The sequence below is a fragment of the Nicotiana tabacum genome, chromosome 12 (assembly GCF_000715075.1).
Source record: "Nicotiana tabacum cultivar K326 chromosome 12, ASM71507v2, whole genome shotgun sequence".
Taxonomy (NCBI): Eukaryota; Viridiplantae; Streptophyta; class Magnoliopsida; order Solanales; family Solanaceae; genus Nicotiana; species Nicotiana tabacum.
Window position 1 is genome coordinate 15597119 of NC_134091.1, and position 21588 is coordinate 15618706.

At 35.9% G+C, this 21588-nt stretch overlaps 3 protein-coding genes across 3 annotated transcripts; all 3 read right to left on the reverse strand.

Annotated features, from left to right (window-relative positions):
- Positions 1–1994: 1994 nt before the first annotated feature.
- On the reverse strand, positions 1995–4228 carry LOC107766650 (uncharacterized). Its single transcript, XM_016585457.2, has 3 exons — positions 4067–4228; positions 3526–3555; positions 1995–2385 (listed from the first exon to the last, which is right to left on the reverse strand). Exons 1-3 carry the CDS (start codon positions 4145–4147, stop codon positions 2098–2100), a joined length of 399 nt encoding a protein of 132 aa, XP_016440943.2. The 5' UTR covers positions 4148–4228; the 3' UTR covers positions 1995–2097.
- Positions 4229–4323: 95 nt separating this feature from the next.
- Positions 4324–5166, reverse strand: LOC142167022 (putative F-box/LRR-repeat protein At4g15060). Its single transcript, XM_075227171.1, has one exon. It carries the CDS (start codon positions 5164–5166, stop codon positions 4324–4326), a length of 843 nt encoding a protein of 280 aa, XP_075083272.1.
- A 2038-nt stretch (positions 5167–7204) lies between these two features.
- On the reverse strand, positions 7205–12642 carry LOC107766648 (polyadenylate-binding protein RBP47-like). Its single transcript, XM_016585455.2, has 6 exons — positions 12065–12642; positions 9784–10264; positions 8788–8852; positions 8579–8709; positions 8392–8488; positions 7205–7600 (listed from the first exon to the last, which is right to left on the reverse strand). Exons 1-6 carry the CDS (start codon positions 12491–12493, stop codon positions 7430–7432), a joined length of 1374 nt encoding a protein of 457 aa, XP_016440941.2. The 5' UTR covers positions 12494–12642; the 3' UTR covers positions 7205–7429.
- Between the last annotated feature and the right edge of the window lie 8946 nt (positions 12643–21588).

The window sequence follows — 21588 nt, forward strand, 5'->3', positions numbered from 1 at the left end:
ATAATGCTAGTTTTTCTTAGTTGCTATTTTTTTCTCTATCTGATTGCCTTTTTCTTCTACTAAAGTGTGTGTGCTATATATAGAATATTTGTGTGTGTGACGAATATGTAGGTTAAGGAGATGAATGGGGGAAGTGGAGAATAGGATGTGAGGGAGTTAGGATTAATGTGAGCATTATGAGAGAATTAGGGAAATGGGGATTGGAAGGAGAAAGTCGTGGTGTTAGACTGTTAGTTAGGATAGGAAGAAATCATTTTTTATTTATTTTCTTATCCTTTTTTTTTTTAAGAAAAGCAAAAGCCAATTAACAAGACTTAATAATCAAATATTAAAAGAAAAAAAATAACTACTGATAATAATATCATATATCTCTGAAAGAAATTACTTTAAAAAAAGTACTACATACTTAGGTCTATAATACTAAAAGAAACGTACTTATTTTTTATAAGATAAAACAAAATACCTAAGTAAGAATCTAATTAACTATATATTAAAAAGATATAAGAAAATTAAATATTTAAACTATAATTTAAATGACACTAAAAAAAATACCATAACTTACATATTAAAAATTCTAATTAAAAAAAATCAAATATTTTTTGTAAATTTTCTTTTTCTCTTTACAAATAGAAATAAAAAATTTATTCTAAAAGTGTGAATATTTCTGTAGTTTTTATAAGCTCTACTAAAAGTGAGATAAAGGTTTGAAATATCAAAATTAGACATAAAATACATATTTACAGTAAAATAGTATAGAATTTGGTTGTGGTCAAAAATTAGTTGTTCACAGTTATTCTGTTCTAGTTTGAGAGGAAATAATTTGTAACCTCGAATACAATGAATGGATTAAATTTCTTTAAGGACATGTAGTGAAGTCTACAGTCTCGAAATACATTTATCACTAGCATTTCTGCTAGTTTGTGAAAGACAGGAATAACAATAACAGCAATAGAACATCTCGTTGAGCTTCTGTGGAGACTGCTGGTTGCAGTTTCAAACTAAAAGAATTATATAATATTTTCTGGCAATATCAAATTATCCGTCTGATTATCCATTTTTTCTTTTTAAAAATTTTCTTTTCTTCTAAAGTTATATTTTGTTCTTTACTTTCTCTGATACGCCCTGACTAATCAAAAGCCTCAAGGTATCTCATGATGTTGTTCTTTTGTGTGTATATGTGTAACCGTTGTAACATATGGACTTCCCATTTTGGCCAAGTATTGGGTCGTTTTGAACATCTCTTTGTGATGTTTAGGGTGAAAAGGGAGCTCATGTTCTTGTTGTTCCAGAACTTTCTGACTTCATTTTATCAATTATCAGCATTGGACAAGGTAATGGTTTGCATATTTCTTCCATTAACAGTATCTTCTTCTCCATTGGTCATCTTAGTACTTTAGTCTCTGCTTCAGGAGATCTCATTTGCATTTCTACAGGTAGTTGGATCTTTCCCAAAGCTGAAATTGGTTGGTCAATGGAAAATATGTACTATACTTTTTTTCATGGTTATGTTATAGGGTGGGAGAGTTATGCTACGAGAATTGAGTTGCTTGATTACTTTTCTCTTATACACAAGCACGTATACCGTGGTTGTGTTTGGTACTTTGTACTGAACTTTCCAAAAGTCTTTTTGTATTTTCTGTTACCATTCCAAAAAAAATCTTTTTCTACTTTCAGGAGCTTTGTTATCTTCGAATTTCCAAAATCTTTTACACCAAATGAAAGAATTTAACTTGCTTCCTTTATGCATCTATATGATTTTCCATCATAACTCTTTATGTCCCTATTTTATTCCACTTGCTTGTACCAGCCGATTAACGTTAAATTTTCTTATATTATTTATGTCTCACAAATACTGTATTGACCAAAACCGTCCCCTATTTTCACGTGATAATAAAGCAATAATAGGACTAAAAATGTTATTCCTTGTCTTTTTTTTCACTGACCATTGAGTTCATTTATTGATAAATAAACATATGTTCTGCTATTCCATATTATTATCACATATTGGCAGAGAAATAAACAGAGAATCCCAAAGCTCACAGAGCATAATTTTTTTTTAAAAAATCTTGAAAAAGTAAGTCAAAGATGGAACTGAAACTATAGCATCACCAATTTAGCCCCTGGTGGCAACCTCTCTTCAAGTTGCTTGCTCTGCTTTTCCATTAATGTAGCAGCCATTTCCTTAACCTTGTAGTGATGCCTGTCATTAGTAGGCTGTAGGATCATCTTCTTAAGAGACTCTCCAATTCCAAGTAAATGCAAGGCAAGGTTAAAATCACTTCTACATCCTGTAAAACCAATTATCTTCACCACCTTTAGATGGTTGTGAACAATACGGGTAGCCCGCCAAGCTGTACGTTCAACATGACGGTGAATATCCATACGCTGCGACCAAAAAGAAAAAAAGAACAACAATCAGGACGAAATATCTCGGATCTATTATACAGGGTAACGGGGAGATCGGCGAGGATGCCACGCATCGTATTGGATTAATGGTTTAACCGACCCTGCTGTATGGGGCGGAGTGCAGGGGCGGATTTAGGGGGCAGAAGGGGGTTCGGAACCCCCTTCGCCGAAAAATTATACTGCAAATATAAGTTAAAATCTATTTTTTATCTATATATTATGTTTTGAATCTCCTTGGCACAGCCCGAAAGCATAGCTTAGTGGTCAAGGAGGGTCAAAACCGTTGTAAGGTCATTGGTTCAAATATCACTAGCTACAATTTTCTTTAACTTTTTTTTTTGAATCCCCTTAGCAGAAATCATGCCTCCGCCGATAGCGGAGTGTTGGCCAGTCAAGAACTCTCATATGCAGAAGATGAAAGTAGCATAAATGAGGATGTTGAGATGGATGTGTGGGTGTACGAGGAGGGATAAGATTAGGAATGAAGTTATTCAGGACAAAGTGGAGTGGCCGCCGTGGAAGACAAGATGCGGGAGTCGAGGCTGAGATGATTCGTGCATGTTAGAGGTGAAGCATTGACGCACCTGTTAGGAAGTGTGGGAGATTGACTATGGCGGGTTTGAGAAGAGGTCAAGGCAGACCTAAGAAGTACTGGGGGAGGTGATTAAGCAGGACATGACACGACTTCAGCTCACTCAGGACATGACCCTTGATAGGAAGGTGTAGAGATCGAGAATTAGGGTAGATGGTTAGTAGGTAGCTGAGAGTTTCCTTCTTTCTTGCTAGTAGTACTAGTAGATCTATATTGCATCATGTTATTTAATTTGTTTCGGTTATCGTATTCTCTTGTTGTTGCTCCCCTCCCCTCCCCTCCCCTTCTTTCTTTTTCTTCCTCTTTTCCTCTTTATCATCTCCATCTTTCTGTGCCGAGGATCTATTAGAAACAGTCTCTTTATCTTCACTGAGTAGGGGTAAGGTTTGCGTACACATTACCCTCCCCAGATCCCAAATATACTGGGTATGATCGAATCGAATCGAATCAGGACCAAATACAATGCTTATACTCTCCAATTTAAAACTTAAAGCTTCCATAGAAGTAACATTAAAAAAATACATTACCTCCTCAGCTAAGACACCGGTGTATTGTATCTGCCTCAATAGAAACAACAAAAGAAGAAAAGAATGAGTAAGAGCACTGCTGATAGGGCCAGGAGCGAATGCAGAAAACAGTCATCTCAAATAGGGAAAGCAAGTCTAATAATGCATAATACTGGAAAAACCGCCAAAAGGAATTAAGTGAAGACTCTATGTTTTAAAGGAAAATGTGAAACAGAGAAAAAAAATAGCTCCTTAAAGACGATCCAGGATTTGAAGTTTATGGGTTCCTACACAAACCTCAAGTAAATATACAATAAGTAACTGGGTTCACAATCAAACAATTATAGATATTTAGTAGATTTTTTAATACATATACAGGGTGATGCTTAAAGAACCCACACCTATTAAGCTAGATCTGCCCCTGCTTAAAGAAGATCTCCCCCACCCCGGCCCAAACACTATGGTATCAGCTCAGGATTATAATTTGCCAGAAGCAAACATATAATGCAGGTTGTGTAGAACATAAAAGATAATGGTGAGGCAGTAAAGATGATATACTTACTCGAGCTGTGAAATTAGACAGCAAAGGAGATGCATTGACCAAAAAGGTGAAGAAGAGTAGGCTTTCACAAGCTGCCAACATAAAGTCCAATTCCAACACCCTTAAATTGTCCAATCTAGGGAAATTATCAGGGTGACTCGATGTGAGCCTACTCCACAAAGTCTGTGGCAAGAAATTTATAAGACTTGAGTTCAAAACACAAAACTGAAATGGTTCTTCAAGGAAAATTAAGAAGAAAAAAAGGGTGTGTGTGTGTGTCAAAATGACGTTACAACCTGAGGAGGCACTATTAGTCTAAGCTTTCTCAGCTTAGAGGAATAGCGTGTGTGCTTGTCCGCATCAAAGATAAAAGAATGACAATACTGATGTCCGATTGATAGCTCAGATAACTTGGGTAGATTCTGAAAAGGCACAAGTATATCAGGTCCAATATATGTAAAAGACTCTAGATTTGAAGCATCAACCTCCAGAACCTGGACATTGTAACACCGTGATATTTCCATGAACTTCAAACTAGGAAGTGCACCCGTAACTTTCAAATTCTGTAGACATTTAGAACCTGAAACACGTACTTTCTCGAGGCATGGACAATTGGATAGAAAAAAATGAACGACTTCTTCCTTAACACCGATATTAACTAGGCTAAGTGATTTTAGATTACAACAAAATCTGGAAATCTTTAGCTTAGACGACAATTTCTCAATGTCAGGAAAACAATAATATCGCAATCCAACACCAAATCCACCGCCAGTTGCTAAGTTCAATTCAAATACTTTGACTTCTTTTTCAATGGCAAATTTAATCCAGTGATCAAAAGTGAAAAAACTACCACCAAAGCAAAAACCAACTCGGAATTGATCTAAAGTTGGACCTTGGTGCAATTTCAAAACATGATTTACCAACTTCACAAACTCATGTTCTACATTCGGATCTCTAGTGCTTTTATCCCTATCATAAATCTCAAGACAGCCAGAGGTATACTGCCATAAATATCTCCATCTACGAGAGACAAGACAGGTTGTTGCTGCTTTCTTTACTGATAAATATGAAAGAATTGCCACAAGCAACTCATCGGACAATGCGTCAATCTTACACTCCATCGGATCCTACACATAAAAAGGCAACAATACTATCAATAAAATAGTGTCTTTAAAACTTAATATTTTACATATATATGCCGTATAATTTTCGACGAATGGGGTCATCTGTAACTTAGCCCCTGCCCCCCGACCCTGCCCCACCCCAAAAACCCCCACAAAAAAGGTGGAAACCAGAATTACCTGTTGGAGCCGAACATGAGAGGTACAAGTACAATATTGTCCATCTCTCATTCTTCTTTGTTATTGTTTCGATTTGTAGGGTTTGATTAGCTCAGGAAATTGGCTTCTATTTAACTTTTAACTCCCCTTAAAAAGGTTTTGCAATAATAAACTCCTTACTAAAAATTTGGAGGCACTTCCTTGTGGATAACCAGAACTTTAGTAAAAAAAGGTTGAAAATTTTAACTAATATTACGAATTAACAATGCCTTTTACCGAATAACTTTACTCCTAACTGCAATAGGTGATAAAATTAAAACATGCTTGAAATAATATTTCATTGATTTGGTATTAACTAAATAAATTGAATCAATCTCTAATCGAATTGACAGTGCATTTGTCCCTTTATAAATTTTCTATCATGTATAATTTATGTTTGTTATTAGATACTTCTAATCACGTGACGATGTTATTGAATCACGTGACGATGTTCTAATCGGAGTAAATGAACAATTAAACCTATTGAAGTAGTTAATGGTTGACAGTTAACACGTTGATATCTTAAACAAGAATCATTGTGAATAACAACAAATTTAATTAATAATTATATACTATTTTTCAAAATAGTAACATGCAGCATCAACTCTGTTTTCTTCGTTTTGAGAATATAAACTATATAAATGTTCTCATAAAAAAAAAAAAGAATGTTTGCACAAATAGCTTGTAAAAATTACTGTTTACTTTTTAAACCGATATTGTAAAAAAAAAATTAGCCCAACCATGGTGGATGGGCACTTTGGGTGTGCCGCAATGAATTCGTTGTCAAATTCTCAATTGAACTGCTAACGCACCCATTGTGGGTGTGCATATTTTTATCACCAGAATTCATGGCAAGCACACCATTGTCGGGTGTTGTTTCATGATACCACATTGCACCAATTATTCCTCCATCCGTATCTTATTTTTTTGGTTTTTCATTTAATGTCCGATGCCTATTTTAAGGCTCTATTAGTATGGATTTGCGTGTCCGATACCTATTTTAAGGCTCTATTAGTATGGATTTGCGTCGGAAAGTTTTACTATGAGGTAAACCGCACCCCTTTGCGTCGGAAAGTTTTACTATGAGGTAAACCGCACCCCTGCTTAAGCGACTTCATTCCCAGAAAAAATCAGAATAATTGAGGAATATTTACACTCCACCAAAAGCTTAGGTGGTCATTCGCACAGTATACTTGTGCTTATTCTACTTCTGTTCTGAGTTCATTTCTTCGTTTTAATTTACATTTTTTCCTAAAGTAGGTCACTGGAAAACTGAAAAAAGAGCTCATCCGTGAGATTTGAGTTCTGAAATTATGTGATACAGATCGAGTGATATTATATCCTTACCTTACAGCAAATGAGCAAATAGGTTGAAGACAATAATTAAACTATAGATGTCCTCTCTTTTAAACATGTGCGCAAACAAAGCATTTGATTAGTGATGTTGGTGGAAGACAATAATTAATATACTTGCCATAATAAAAGCAGGGCAATAATAGGAGTATTATTCATATCTTGTTGAATTATTTCATACCAATCATGTCTTCCCCATCAGTTGTTATCCTTAGAGCTTGCTACGTTTGGCTCAAATTCTATACATAGACGTGTGTATAAAGTTGATATACACTTTAGTGTCCGTACATTCAACTAACAACTCTTTTATTATCCATACTTTCAACTCCGAACTCAAAACGTTATCCTGAATTTGCCACCAATAATCGTCTAAATCCAGAATTCTCCACTGATAAATCATCTAAATCCTGAATTCGCCACCATCAAGTGGACAATGGTCTCCCTTTAAGATACAAGCACCATTTTGCTTTTTGAAGTACAGAACATGTACCACGGTAAGATCATTTATTCCATTCAAGAAGTTTCATGTCTAAGTCCAAACTTCTAAATAAATGTTTAATAAAATCCCTAGGAGACTAACACATCAAGTCAAAATTCAGTTCCACTCCTCATTTGGAGGGAATCATTAATTTCTACATTCCTTGCTTGAAACAAAGAGATAGAGGCATTAAGCACATTCACCATTCAAGCAGAGGAACTCGGGTGCAGGCTTTCAGCTTACTTGTTGCTGGTGAGTCCCGTACATCGGATAAGCCCCATAGGCGGCAGCAGCTGCAGCGTACATCCCTGGGTCATGCTGTGGTGGGAATGCATACCCATAACCATCATAAAAATGTCCCCCATAGTATGGCCCAGTCCACTGGTTTCCAAAATCACCTCTTGACTGCAATATTTCATAGGTGGAGATTTGAGTAATGCAATCAAATATCGAGACATGTTAAAGAATCTGGTGCATAACATCTTAATAGGTGCAATTTGTCAGAGATTACATATCAATAGCCTCCCGCCACCCTCAGAAGAAGGGGGAGGAGGAGCAAGAAAATTGATAAACCTTACTGCATATGTTCAACAATATGTTATTTCAACACCCTAGTGTTTTCTCAATAGCGTATGCAATATGATAATAGATAGTCCCACTTCTACCAACAAGCATAGATTAAAGTTTCTGTAACTCAAGCGAATGTTGGACACTAGAATAACTATGAGAGATACAGATGCTAGCCACTGGTAACAAGTTCTAAGCATTAGTACATCTGTCCTGGAGATTCTTTTTTTCTCCAGACATAAAATTCAAAGAAGCAACAGAGCGGAGACAAAGAGGTCATGCAATAAAAAGAATCTGGTGCAAAGCAGCTTATTTGGTTGCAGACGATTTATCAGAGGTTACACATATCAAAAGCCTCTCAGAAGAACGGGAGGGAACAGTAATTAAAATTTTGATAACCTTACTGAATAATAGATATTCCCACTTCTACTGACAAGCATAACTAGGAGTTCAAGTTAAGCAAATGCTGGATAATAGAGTAACTATGAGACGTGACAGGTGCTAGCCACTGCATTCATGACTTGTCCTAAGCATTTGCTTGGCTGTCTTGGAGATTCTACTTTATCCAAAGACAAAAACTTCAAAGAAGCAACAGAGAAGAGATAAAGAGGTGATGAAAGAAAGAATACCTGTTTATTTGCAGGGTTTCGTCCCCAAGAAAGGCGCACTGTTTGCTTGCCAATAGCAGTTCCGTTCAGCTTCTGTAAGGCTTCCTCTGCATCGTTCCTGGCATAACAAATTATGGAGATTTGTTACTGAACATTTACTCTCTAATAAGATACCTAACGAAGAGAAAACTCAAAACCAACAAGCTACCTGTTCGCGAATTGCACAAACCCACACCCTTTCCCAACTGGTATTTTTACAGAAACTATTTCACCGTACTGTGCGAAAGGCTGTCTAAGATCTTCATCACTGACATTGGGGTCTAGCCCTCCAACAAAAATCTATGATAATATTGGTTAGCCAAAGGGACTAGAAAATTAAAAAAGAAGAAAGAAAAAAGAATGGACTAGTTAAAAAACTGTTGTATTTGTAGAATCTGCATCAGGTTGTGATCCTTGAGCTGGTCCACCGTTGGAGTATCCACCTATCAAATGCAGTTAGACACAAGTATTAAATGCCATAAGAACCATCAACATGACTACCACAACATCCACAGTCAGTGTTTGAAAGTAACGAACCATGATCTGAAGTTTACACTATAATTACGACAAAACAGCAAAAGAAAAAACAACCAACAACCTGCAATTTATGGAGAACTGCAGATGAAGTGCAATTGGAAACACAGCCTAATGTATTAATAAGGAAGGGAGCACATTAATTTAGTTTCCTGCTCTAGAAAATACAAACGTCTTATCAAGTTACAAGAAATCTCATTCGTGCTTTCACTTTTACGTGCCAAATAACAACCTGACACATACTGCCACCAACTAAAGTAATCACTTTTATCGTAAAAATTTCACCTAAAGATGACCATTACAAACAAAGATGACAGTTACAAACACAACCTCAAGAAAGAAGCGCGTGTTTCTTGCTAATTGGAGTGAGAAAGGAGTTCATCTCTTTTATCTCTTCTTCAAGAATTAAATTTTGTTAGCTAAACCATGTAGAATGTAGAAAAACATGCATGCTTCAAGGTTAACTTTGAAGAACGAAATTGCTAGGCACTTTTATGTTCAAATCATCACTCTGAATGAGTATACAAATATCAAAGACAAGGCAGGAAGTTGATTAGAGGAACCAAATTCAGTGACACTCTTTTGAAGTTACTAAACTAGAAAATTAAAAGAAGAAAGAACGAACTTTTGACTTCACGGCATTCGTGAAAGGAAAATGTGTAAGAACAAAGTTCCTTATCACCCTTTTTACGGGTAAAACAGCTGTAAGATGCAACTAGGCAACTCGTTTTTCTTTCCTTCACAACGGTGTGACTGTTTATTGTTCAGAAATAAAAGAAACTTGAAAGAATATCAACAATTTATGCCAACAAAGCTATCTAAAACTACATCGGTCATTACCTTGAGAAGAATATTGTTGTTGGTATCCTGATGATTTCCGTGGTGTGGCTGCACCAATTCGCATGGGCCTGCTTGAACAATACACACCATTCATTTCAGTCATAGCTTGAGACCTCTCATTATCATCTCCAAACCTTACAAAACCATATCCTTTTGAACGACCAGTGTTGGCATCGAAGACAACTTTAGCAGCTTTAACAGAAGGATATTTTGTCGCAAAAGTTTCATGCAGTAAGGTATCAGTAACATCTGCAGCTAAATCTCCTACAAAGATGGAAAGATCAGAACCGTTGTTTGCTCGCTTGTCACCCATGCTGAATGTAGCCCAATTCAGACGGAAAGGTTGATCCACATTAGGCATTGTCATGCAAGAATATGTCTGCAGAACTTTCTCTGCAGCTGCGTGTGTGAAGAATTCCACAAAACCATATCCTTCGGAGAAACCAGTCTGTTTATTACGAATTACCTTGATAGAGGCAACCTGCACAAACAAGAGCCATATCAGTTGACAAGAAAATCATGTGGTCAAAGACTTTCAGTTTGTTCCTTTTTTTTCCCATACAGCAGAGTCAAGTTTGGCTTGAGCCAGGCGTCAATACTTGATCTCCAAATACATTATAAAATTAAAAATGGTTTTCATCTTCATGCAAGAGTTGCTGATGTTGTTTCAGACTTTCAGGTATAAATATATCTTAAACTGCTACCAGGAATCTATGTGCTGTTATTATTTAAGTAGTATCTTCTTGATATTCAATTTTAACACCAGAGTGAGTCAATGTTCACTAACTTTGATGCATGATTTGTCCTGTTCATTACATGGACAAAAACCTTTATTGTGTGATGTGTTTTCAGTATAGAGTAGCCTTATGAGCCAAAAGAATGACAGGTGGAGGTGCTTTCTCAGAAGGTTCTCAATAGCATCATAGTTACATACTATTAGTATTTTTAATGGCTGTTATCCAAATTTTGCTAAACATATCGAAAAGCCAACAACGAGGAAAAAATAGACATTTCAACAAAAACTTACTTATGCTTTTATTTCCTCACTAAACTTGCTTGTTGAAGAGACATTAACAGCTGAACTTGGAAATTTAATACGTACTACATAGTTAAGATTATTATACTCCAGCAAGACCGAATTTCTGAAAACAACCCAATTGTTCAAGGAAGATTATATTATAATCTTCTCATAACTCCACGTCTTTTTAAGAAAATTCCAGCTTAGATAAATAGAGAGTTTAGAGAAGCTTTGACACACCAAAGTTCGAAACTTCAAAAATGAAAATAAAGTTTTATAACATGAAATTTCCAACTACCTTACCTTGAAACCTTAAGACATTACAATGTTAAGCTTGTACTTTCTGGCTATCTGCATTATTGTCTAGCCCTCTCAAACAACATCAATGTTAACCAGATCAGAGAGGTTATATAGAGATTTACATGATGAATCCATATGGACCAAAAAATTATGCGTATATATATCCTGCAGTAACTTCGAAAGCATGTTTCAATTTTCAACATGAGGAAATTTATAATGCTGACAGCTTTCTGGATCCTAAAATTTGGATTCAGTAGCAATAATTTCAACCTTGAACATAAGCTTTTTATAATAATCCCAAAGCTAACCTCCTGCAGTCATAGAGAAGCTGCCAACTTGAGTTCTTGACTCAAATCAACATTGTCTCCTTTATTGGCAACAACAACAACAACATACCCAATGATTTCTCACAAGTGGGGTATGCAGAGAGGCTTTTTTCGGTAGGCTCCTTTATTAGCAATGATATGATAAAATTAGAATTACTAGTAAAAATAATATAATTACCTTAATTACCCCATTTTTTAATGCAATCTGTAATTTAGCCTTAAATATGTTCTCTAGATAACATGCAGGCAAGACTATATGAACTTTGATAAATCTGCAATTTATGCCCTAATTAATAAGGAAGATAGCATAACCACTAAAGCATGGACTAAGCATGCAAACTATCTACTCCAAAATATCAACACGTCTGCCACTAATTTAAAACATGTACAATTAATTAACAAAAAGCGCAAATTTTACATTAAAACCGAGTGACGGCGGCTAGCTAGCTAGCTAAATATTCAATACATTCATTAATTTAATAAGTCTAGATTCACATTTGGCAACGGTAATTAATCAACGAAAAACATAATACCCAAGATACATTTACAAATAAACATGAATTACGTGTTGAAAAAAAACAGAGTACCATATAAATAAAGCATCTATATGAAATGAGAAAAAATAAAAAAGAACAACCTCGTTAGTGGAAGCAAAGCAGTTACGTAGATAATCCTCGTCCATCCAATTAAGAAGATCACCGACCCAGATCGTTCGGTTCTCATTGTTATTATTATTATTATTAGATCCTCCTCCACCTTGCTGCTGATGTGGCGACGGCGAGTGAGGCGGCGGCGGGTGGTGGTGGAGGAGATGGTGGTGGTGGTGTGGATGATACGGCATGTAGTGTGGCGGATAATGTGGGGCCGGCATCATTGGATGCTGCATTACCATCGCCGCCGCCGGGTACTGCATCGCTACCCAAGGCTGCTGTTGCGCCGCCACCACTGGTACAACCGTTCCCCCACTCACCCCCTGCTGTTGTGGCTGTGAAGCCGTAGGTTGTGACGGCTGCGGCGGCGGTTGTTGTTTATTTTCTTGAGATTCAGTACCGTTATTCTTCTGCATCTTTACCTTAAACAAACCCTAGAGTAAACAAAACACACGTAAAAATACACACTTTTTATTTATATTTATATAATAATAATTAATAATCCTATAAAAATATAGTGTGTGTAAGTATAGGTGAATCTGAGAGAGAAAAAAGAGGATGGAGGCTAAAAGAAAGAGAAGATTTATGGGGGAGGATGACGGGTTCAGTGAAGCCTGTATGAATTATCAGCCGTTGGATTAAACGGTGGTCATTCAATATCTACCGTTGATTTCAGAATGTTTTGGATATATACGAACTGAATAGTTGCTTACTAAATCTTTACCGAGTTCGTATAAATTTGGTCGGCCACCAGTTTTGGGTTATCATCTTTTTTGTCTTTTTTTACCTCTTTAGGATTTTACAGTTACTGATTTTACCTCTGATAGATTTTACAGTGATAGATATGACAGAAAATTATGACTGCTATTTATAGTACTTGTAGGAATATAGTTGGATTTGGCAGTCTTTGGTAAGTAGTGACACACTACTACTATTTCACTTTTTAATTTATTCATATAAATAACACATTTCTTTTACTAGAATTGTTTGATTTACAGATCAGTTTTACAGACATTAATGAAAGGATTATTTATATAGTGGATAATAATATAATGAATTATGCATCAATTTATCTAGCATAAAATACTCCATTAATTGAAGGAGAATCTTGGAGCAATAGTAAAATTATCTTTGTGTAACCTATAGGTTCGAGTTCGAACTGTGAAATCAGTCACTAATGCGTGCATTAAGGTGAACTGTCTACATCATACTCCTTAGGATGTGACCATTCCCCGGACCCTGCATAAATACAGATGCTTCTTGCACCGGCCCGCCCAAAATACTGCATTAATTAATGCATAACTAATATAACTGCACTTTGAGCTCACTAGTCACCATATAATACATATGAAATTGCGAGCTTTTAATTTTGAAGGAGCTAACAAAGACGAGCACGTTGTAATAAATGGGGTCCTTCGGTTGATCATTGAATTTTCGATCCATGTCTTGTGTGAGCATTAATTGTTATTGATTTCTTGAAAAATCTAAGGAGATAAATCAAAAGATAATGATTTTAGTCAACTAAATTCTATAGTATATATGCTCAGAATACTCTTACTTCCCTAAAAAGGTATTATTAATGATATAATGCACATTCACATGTAATAGCTCTCTTTAATGACTAACACTCCAAATAGAAAAATTATTAGTTTTTTTTTCACGTCGAAAAATGCTTGCTTACACTTGGTGCGTGAACCACGCAAAATAATTTAATCTCAAGAGTTATAAAGTAAAGTAAAAATATGTTTCACTTTTCTGTTTTTAAAATTACAATTAGAAATAGCCAACCAATGGTGATTTTCTAATCCCCGAAAGGAAATTATCAATTAGCTTCTATGGTGTTTGATTGATGAAAATATAGATAGATGTCCTTTCTTTTCGTTTTAAACATGAACATATATATTTTATCCTATTTATCTCATTCATTAACAATTAATAAGAGTCAGTTTGAAGCATAAACAATTAAATGAAAACTTTAAGGCATACTAACAATTTACACTTTACAGACCAATAAAGTAAGATAAAAACGATTTAAAGACAGTTTACATATATAGTGATAGATTTAAATAACAATAGAGATATTTTGATAACCTAAGTATTAATTTATCTACAAGCTAAACTAGGTTACAGAAAAGGAGAATAATACTACTATACCCAACTTCGAAGCCAATAAATTCAAGTACAATTACATATATACATAGCTACATGTAAATGGATTAATTAAACTTATACACATTAAATGTATAAAGATTTTTACACAATTAGGTAAATGGATTATCAGTGGCGGACCTATATTAACGTTACTCAGTGCTTGAGCACCACCTTTATTTACCCACACACTAAAAAGGCAGCTCGGTGCACTAAGTTTCTACTGTGCGGGATCCAGAGAAGGGCCGGACCACAAGGATCTATTGTACGCAACCTTACCCTGCATTTCTGCGATATGCTGTTTCCACGACATTTTAAATTAAATTTTCCACGGCAAGTAAGTAGTAATAATATACAAAGTTATTGATCAAGCACCCAACCTTAGCAACTAATTTTAGATGTAAAAATTCCAGATTATTCTTTTATGAAGGTCCATTTGCATGACCAACACCAGGGCTGTGGCCTGGACCTCCTTCTGTTAACATATGATCAATAGCAGCAATTGGGCTTGGTTTACGATCATCTTCTGAAACATTATTGACATGCATATTGTTATGATCATGAACAAAGTTGAAATTCTCCACTTTTCTTTGGCTACTATTTTCTCCATTGCTTATTGTGAAGCTAGTCTTCTTCTCTGTTTTCAAGATTCTTCCCTCACTCAATAAAGTCTCATAGGAGATGATTATTAATGTTAGGAAGAGAACACAAGCACACACCACTTTTGCTTCAGCCATGAAATTGCTAATTCTCTCTCTCTCTCTCTCTCTCTCTCTCAATATTCTTGGTTTGGTGGGTAGGATACTTGTAAATGATGCTCCTTTCCTTTGAGGTATATATAGAGAGGCAGGGGCAGCACTGGCGAAGCCAGAAAATTCAATAAGGGTGTTCAAATTTTGAACACCCTTTGTCAGTGGGCTATGTAAAGGTGTTCAAAATCTATTTTTAATCAATAACAAGTAGTAATATTTTACCTTATACGTAGTATAATTTTTCGACGAAGGGTGGTCAAACCCTTAGGCCAACAGAGCTTCGCCCCTGAGGAGTAGAGGCGGATTCAGAATTTAAACTTTATGGGTTAATCTTTTAAGGTTTTTAGCATTTAACCTACTATATTTTTAGAGTTATGGGTTGATATCTACTATTTTTGCAGTTTTAATAAATTCTTAGTCCGCGTCGAAACTTATGGATTCAATTGAACCCGTCGTTAATAGACTACATAGGCCATGGGCACGGGCTATAGTCTTAAGAGCTATGGAGCTTTTAGAAAATATTAAAAAGAAAGAATTGATGAATTAAAGTGGAAAATAGACGAGTTGGGTCAAATTTGAGCTAGTTAAAACGGGTCAAGTTAATGAATGGGTCATGGCTCAATCCGTGTAACATGGCCCAATCTCCTCTTCTTCTTTTTTTTGGGTAAAGTTCTTCTAAATTTACATAATTCTCCATCACCATTCATTTGATTTTGTATGTTTCGGTTTGGATTATATTTCGATCCATCAAGTTACACTATTTTGACGAGTTCTGACCCAATATAGTTCAATAGGTAAATTCAATTCGGGTTCAACCGGTTAATTAGTCAAGTCTAAATAATAAACGAGTCATAACCTAACTCGTTTATACTTGGACAACTACAAGTTGAACGGATTATTGAATACTGATCAGTTGGTTTTGCCACCTCTACTCAAGTTTATATATATCTTTGTAGTGGTTCCTAGATTCTATGAAATGGATCTCTAAAAGTTTCAGGGGAAACACAGAGTATTCGAAATGGAACTTTGCCACCACATATGAAATAACCACTGATAGTGCAAAAAGTGTCCAATTGAATATATATAATCTAACTTTATCTCCTTTTTCTCTTGTTCCAATAGATATTTTTTAGATACATTATATTATTATATTGTCACCCTTCCTTGTACTAATTTTACATGTGCAAGTTACCCTAGCTAGTCCATATGCCGTGGCGCGGAGGCATGATTTCTGCTAAAGGGTTCGAAAAAGAAAAGAGTTAGAAAAATTAAAAGAAAATTGTGACTAATGGGAATTGAACTAGCAATCTTACAAAGACCTCTACAAGTGAAATTAGCGGTTCAAATTCCACTCTGAACGATCTTGATTTCGGCACAGAGTATAGATATATATGTAAAAATTACTAAAATTTCAAAAAGAATATAATTTTGAACCTATAATTGAGTTCATGGTAAGAGATTAAAGTTAAACCCGACAAATATAAATTCTCGCCAGTTGAATTATTTGATCATATGCATGGCCACTGTCCAATTTGGAGCAATACTAACAGAACAGTAATGTTAATTGTGCATTTAATAATGATCATTCCCAAAAAAAATTAGCAACCTTGTATAATCAAGATTCCTTTATTTTTAACTAAAAATCTTGGGTTTAAGTTCGAAGAATGAATATCTTTCTGTTACCAAGGAGTATTTTAACATCGTAGTGGATCTACCCGATACAAAGCCAGATTAGTTGTGCCAGCCAGTGTTGGACACGAGATGATTTAACGAGAAACTAAAAGAAGAAAAAGAAATATCATTTCAAAGAAAGTTTCCATTATTAGTAAATGTGTTCAATAATTCAGATCATATTGCCTGTTCTTAACGGAGCCAACGGACGCAATGTCAAGTTGTGGGAGTGCAAATAATTGAGCAAAAGTACATAGGATAGAAAAGAGGTTTTGTACAAGTAAAGGGTGGTGTTTTTGATCAAGTTGTTCAAGTTTTAGACGTTAGTGTTGAGCTTACTAATACTAGAAACCCCCACTAACTTGCATTGAGAGAGACATGTCTGGTACAAGTCCAATATATAGGGGTTAGCAATCTGCTTCGTGTATTTTTTGCCTGCAGAAATAGTACGTCCACCATACTAGTTCAATAATTTTCCATGTGCTCGTATAGTCAAGTTGGCTTTTTATATCCGGTGTGAGATGTCCGTATTATAGGTTCTTTTAAATTCGGTGTCCTATCATAAATTTTCATATTAGGGGTAAAGCTTTCTCGAACAAAAGTGGCTTCATATTCAGAGTTGAAAACCTGAGATCTCTAGTTAATGATGAACTGAGTATTTACCGCTCCAAATCAAGTTGGTTCATGCACCCACGAGTCAAAGGTCCTTCAAATGTAATTTCAAAAGGTGTGTTATTTTTAAGTCTAATTTGTTATGTGATAATCTATCCTAATTCGGAAAAAAATATAGCTAGTAAATCACAAAGAAGAAATCAAAAACTATATATACTGAAAAGGAAATAAATAATATTGAGAGAACTTAACAAGATCATTTTTGCTATATCTTAATCAAGTAATAACGACTAAATGGGTTTCATGATACTCGCCCTATATACCCAAAATTTTGATGTCTTATTGGTCACCATGTAAACGTACAACTGGTGTTAGATAATTATTGATTTAAAAAAAAATAGATCTTGATACTACAATAATAACTATGCATCGAAGCAAGATAGGGTCCGATCGACGTACTCTATAGTATGAGCAGAGACGGACCTAAGATTCGTCGGTCGCGGAGGCACTATGACATTTAATATAAATTTATCACTGCTATAGGGCTTATGCTAATATCTAACCTTTTTTTTTTAAGACATTTGCAAGTATCAGAGTCCGGGTGCCCGTAACCCTTCAACCTATAGTGTGCCTCGGGATTCATCATAATTAATTAATTAGTTTTTTATGCTTTTTAATTTATATAGGTCTATCTAAGTGTGGAAGTAGCACTATGAGCAAGCTCACACACATAAAACGTTGTAAAACACAAATTAAAGTGGGAGCAACAACTTCGAAATTAAATGTGCTTTGCTTAGTGGAGTAATTCTAGCATATAGAGTGGGGACTAGGAGATCACAAAGAGGAGGCCATAATTTCCTGGTTGAGTCATATTTTTCTCAAAGATTCCTACTAGTTTCAAACTTTATAGATTTTGTATTAATTTATTTCCACTTAAGGGAAGATTCTTCAATAGAGAATTAAATGGATTTTGCCTGGTTGGCTCCCAAAGTTGGGGAAGTTGAATCCAACTCAACTGTAGAATCCCATAAACAATGGACACTTTTTCTCCATTATTCTTTTGGGTATTTGACATTCATTCATTTTTTTCTGTTTTACATCATGATTTTATCTGATAAGGATATGCACTTTCCTAGGTGGTAGCTAGGTAGAAGGGAGTTTTAGAGCAATGATAAAGTTGTATTCGTATAACTTATAAATCAGAGGTTCGAGCCATGAAAGTAATTAAGCTACTAATGCTCGAATTAGGTTAGACTTACATCATACCACTTAGGTTGCGATTCTTCCATGGATCCTGTGTGAATGCAAGTTATTTTTTGCACCGGGTTGACCCCCCCCCCCCCTCCCTCCCTCGTTGGCATAATACTCACTTAGTCAAATGTTACATATTTCCAAGTTGCCTTCTGTTTTCTTTATCTTTTTCTGGAGGGGCAATTGAATATGTAGCATTGAAGGTGAGGGAATTAGGTTAAAGTTGAATTTTTTGGAAAACAATTTCATGTATAAGCACTTTGGACGTTGAGTACCAGTGTACTTATTACCTTTTGGGTTTCAAGACTTTTTTCTGATCTCGATATTCATTCGAGTCTAATAGTTTCGTAAAACATAAGGAATATTTCTGTTCTGGATACACCTAGCAGACAAGCGAGAGAATTTGGCTTTTAAAGCCACCTGAGATGCAATTTGATGTATCTACCAAAATCTTAACATGTCGTGATAGTGTCTATCTCAATATTAGGTAAGCCGACAACCTCAATAAATCACAATTTATTTTAAGTTGGAAAATATAATATTTGAATTCCATAGAAAATCTCACAAATTACTGACATAAAATGCATTCCCAAAACCCGCTGTCACTGAGTACATGAGCATCTAAATGATAACAAGGTCTGACTGATAAAAACACTGTCTGAACAATATAGAACAATACAATAACTGAAAGGACGAGAGTCAAGGTCAGCGGACGCCAATCAGCTACCTTGATAATCTCCAACTGATAACACTTTGAGATCTAACAATCTCTGTATCCGGAAGCACCTGGATCTGCACACAGGTACAGAGTGTAGTATGAGTGCAACCAACTCAATAAGTAACAAGACTAACCTTTGGGCTAAAAGTAGTGACGAGCTCAACATGTATAGTCCAGTATAGAAATAACAGTACGGAAATGTAGGCATGCTTTCAAGTTTAACAGTTAAACTCAGTACAAGTGAAATAGATCAATACTGCATGATATGAGGAATATGACATTCGAGTATAAAGACCTCATGTAAACACATGTCACAAATTATTCGGTCACTCGGTGCAGTTTATGGCCAATCTAGCACAGGTGTGTTCCAACCCGTATATATATATATATACATCGACTGACAGTCAGTCACTCAGTACCGTATAAGGCCAATCCAGCCCTGGGTAATTTGACCCCAAATATAAATGATATGGACAAGATCCATGTCCAGGTAAATTCATTACAATATAAATAAGTAAGGCAAGTCCATGCCCTAGAAAAATCCATCCCGAATATATATATAATCATCATAAGTAAGGCAAGACCATGCGGGCAGCCTTGGTCCATAAAATAGTAAACCTTTTAAGGCCTGCTGCTGGCGGGCAGCCCCGATCCATATAATAATAAAGCCTATAAGGCCTGCTGCAGGCGGGCAGCCCCGATCCATATAATAATAATGTATAAAGCCAATATGGCTTGCTGCGGCACGCAACTCGATCCCATAAATATCCTCCGATCCCATAAATATCCTCACAATGGATGAACATGGCTGAGAATGAAATATATATTTTTAAACAATTAAATTCAACAACAACACAACCCTATGGGTCCCAAAATATCTGCATGTAGCCTAAACATGATCTTTAATACGAGTTTTAGCTCAATTTCCCTAACACGTGGAGAATATTCGAATAATAACATGATTCTTTAAATTTACAACTTCACATAATTTATTTAAGTCACAATTTCTATGGTGCACGCCCACACGCTCGTCACCTAGCATGTGTGTCGCTTCCAACAACTGATGTAACATAAAATTCGGGGATTCATACCCTCAGAACCAAGTTTAGAAATAATACTTACCTCAAATCGTATAATTCTTTACTCCTCTATACCCTTCCCTCGCTAATCAGTCTCCGAACTTCTCGAATCTAGTCACAATTAATTCAATTAAGTCAATACAAATCATTGAAATTAATTCCATATGAAAATACTAATTTTCCAACAAAATCCAAAATTTAACTCAAAAATCGCTCGTGGGGCCCATGTCTTGGAACCCGACAAAAATTACAAAATATGAACGCCCATTCAACCACAAGTCCAGTCATATAAATTTTTTCAAATTCCGACATCAACTCGACCCTCAAATCTTCAAATTAAACGAAGAGGGTTTTCTAAATTTTCCAACTTAAATCACTAATTAAATGTTAAAAACAATCAAAAATTCGGATAATTTGACCAAAATTGAGTTAAGAACACTTACCCGTTATTTTTTTTGAAAATCTCCCGAAAATCGCCTCTTTCCGAGCTCCAAATCGTTAAAAATGGAAAATGGGTCACAACTTAAACATTCTGTCCAGGTCTTTCCTCTTCGCGAACGCGACCCTTGCCTCGCGTTCGCGAAGCACAAAAATGTGCTGCCCAAATTTTCTTCTTCGCGAACGCGAGCCTGGCCTCGCGAAACGCGATGCTTCACCAGGCTGCTCAATCGCGAACGCGAGGCCTCAATCGCCAACACGTAGCTTTGCACCTCAAACCTTCGCGAACGCGTGCCCTCGGTCGCGAACGCGAAGCACAAAATGGGTCAGTCCAAATTTTCTCTTCGCGAATACGTGAGTCTCTTCGCGTTAGCGAAGAACAACATGAACACGAGCAAATCGGGAGCAGCAACCCAGCCAAACTTGGTCCGAAACCACCCCGAAACACACCCGAGACCCCCGGGACCTCAACCAAATACACCAGTAAGTCTTAAAATATCAGACGAACTTAGTAGAAACCTCAAATCACATCAAATAACGCTAAAAATACGAATCACATCCCAACTCAAGCCTAATGAAACTAAGAAATTCTAACTTCTACATTCGATGCCGAAACCTATCAATTCAAGTCCGATTGATATCAAATTTTGTACACAAGTCATAAATGACGTAACAAACCTATTCAATTTTTCAGAACTGGATTCTGATCCCGATATCAAAAAGTCAACTCCCCGGTCAAACTTCCAAACTTAAATTTCCATTTTAGCCATTTCAAGCCTAATTTAGCTACGTGCTTCCAAATAATTTTTCGGATACGCTCCTAAGTCCAAAATCACCATACG

What these genes read in the sequence shown, in the direction of transcription:
- LOC107766648 (XM_016585455.2), bottom strand. Translation starts at nt 12,493, where the DNA reads ATGCAGAAGAATAACGGTACTGAATCTCAAGAAAATAAACAACAACCG. An exon ending in TTTGTGCAATTCGCGAACAG is followed by an intron (nt 8,489 to 8,578) that starts GTAGCTTGTTGG and finishes TTGTTATGCCAG; the next exon opens with GAACGATGCAGAGGAAGCCT. An exon ending in GAAACCCTGCAAATAAACAG is followed by an intron (nt 7,601 to 8,391) that starts GTATTCTTTCTT and finishes GAAATATTGCAG; the next exon opens with TCAAGAGGTGATTTTGGAAA.
- LOC142167022 (XM_075227171.1), bottom strand. Translation starts at nt 5,166, where the DNA reads ATGGAGTGTAAGATTGACGCATTGTCCGATGAGTTGCTTGTGGCAATT.
- LOC107766650 (XM_016585457.2), bottom strand. Translation starts at nt 4,147, where the DNA reads ATGTTGGCAGCTTGTGAAAGCCTACTCTTCTTCACCTTTTTGGTCAAT. An exon ending in TGTCTAATTTCACAGCTCGA is followed by an intron (nt 3,556 to 4,066) that starts GTAAGTATATCA and finishes CTATTGAGGCAG; the next exon opens with ATACAATACACCGGTGTCTT. An exon ending in CCGGTGTCTTAGCTGAGGAG is followed by an intron (nt 2,386 to 3,525) that starts GTAATGTATTTT and finishes TTTTGGTCGCAG; the next exon opens with CGTATGGATATTCACCGTCA.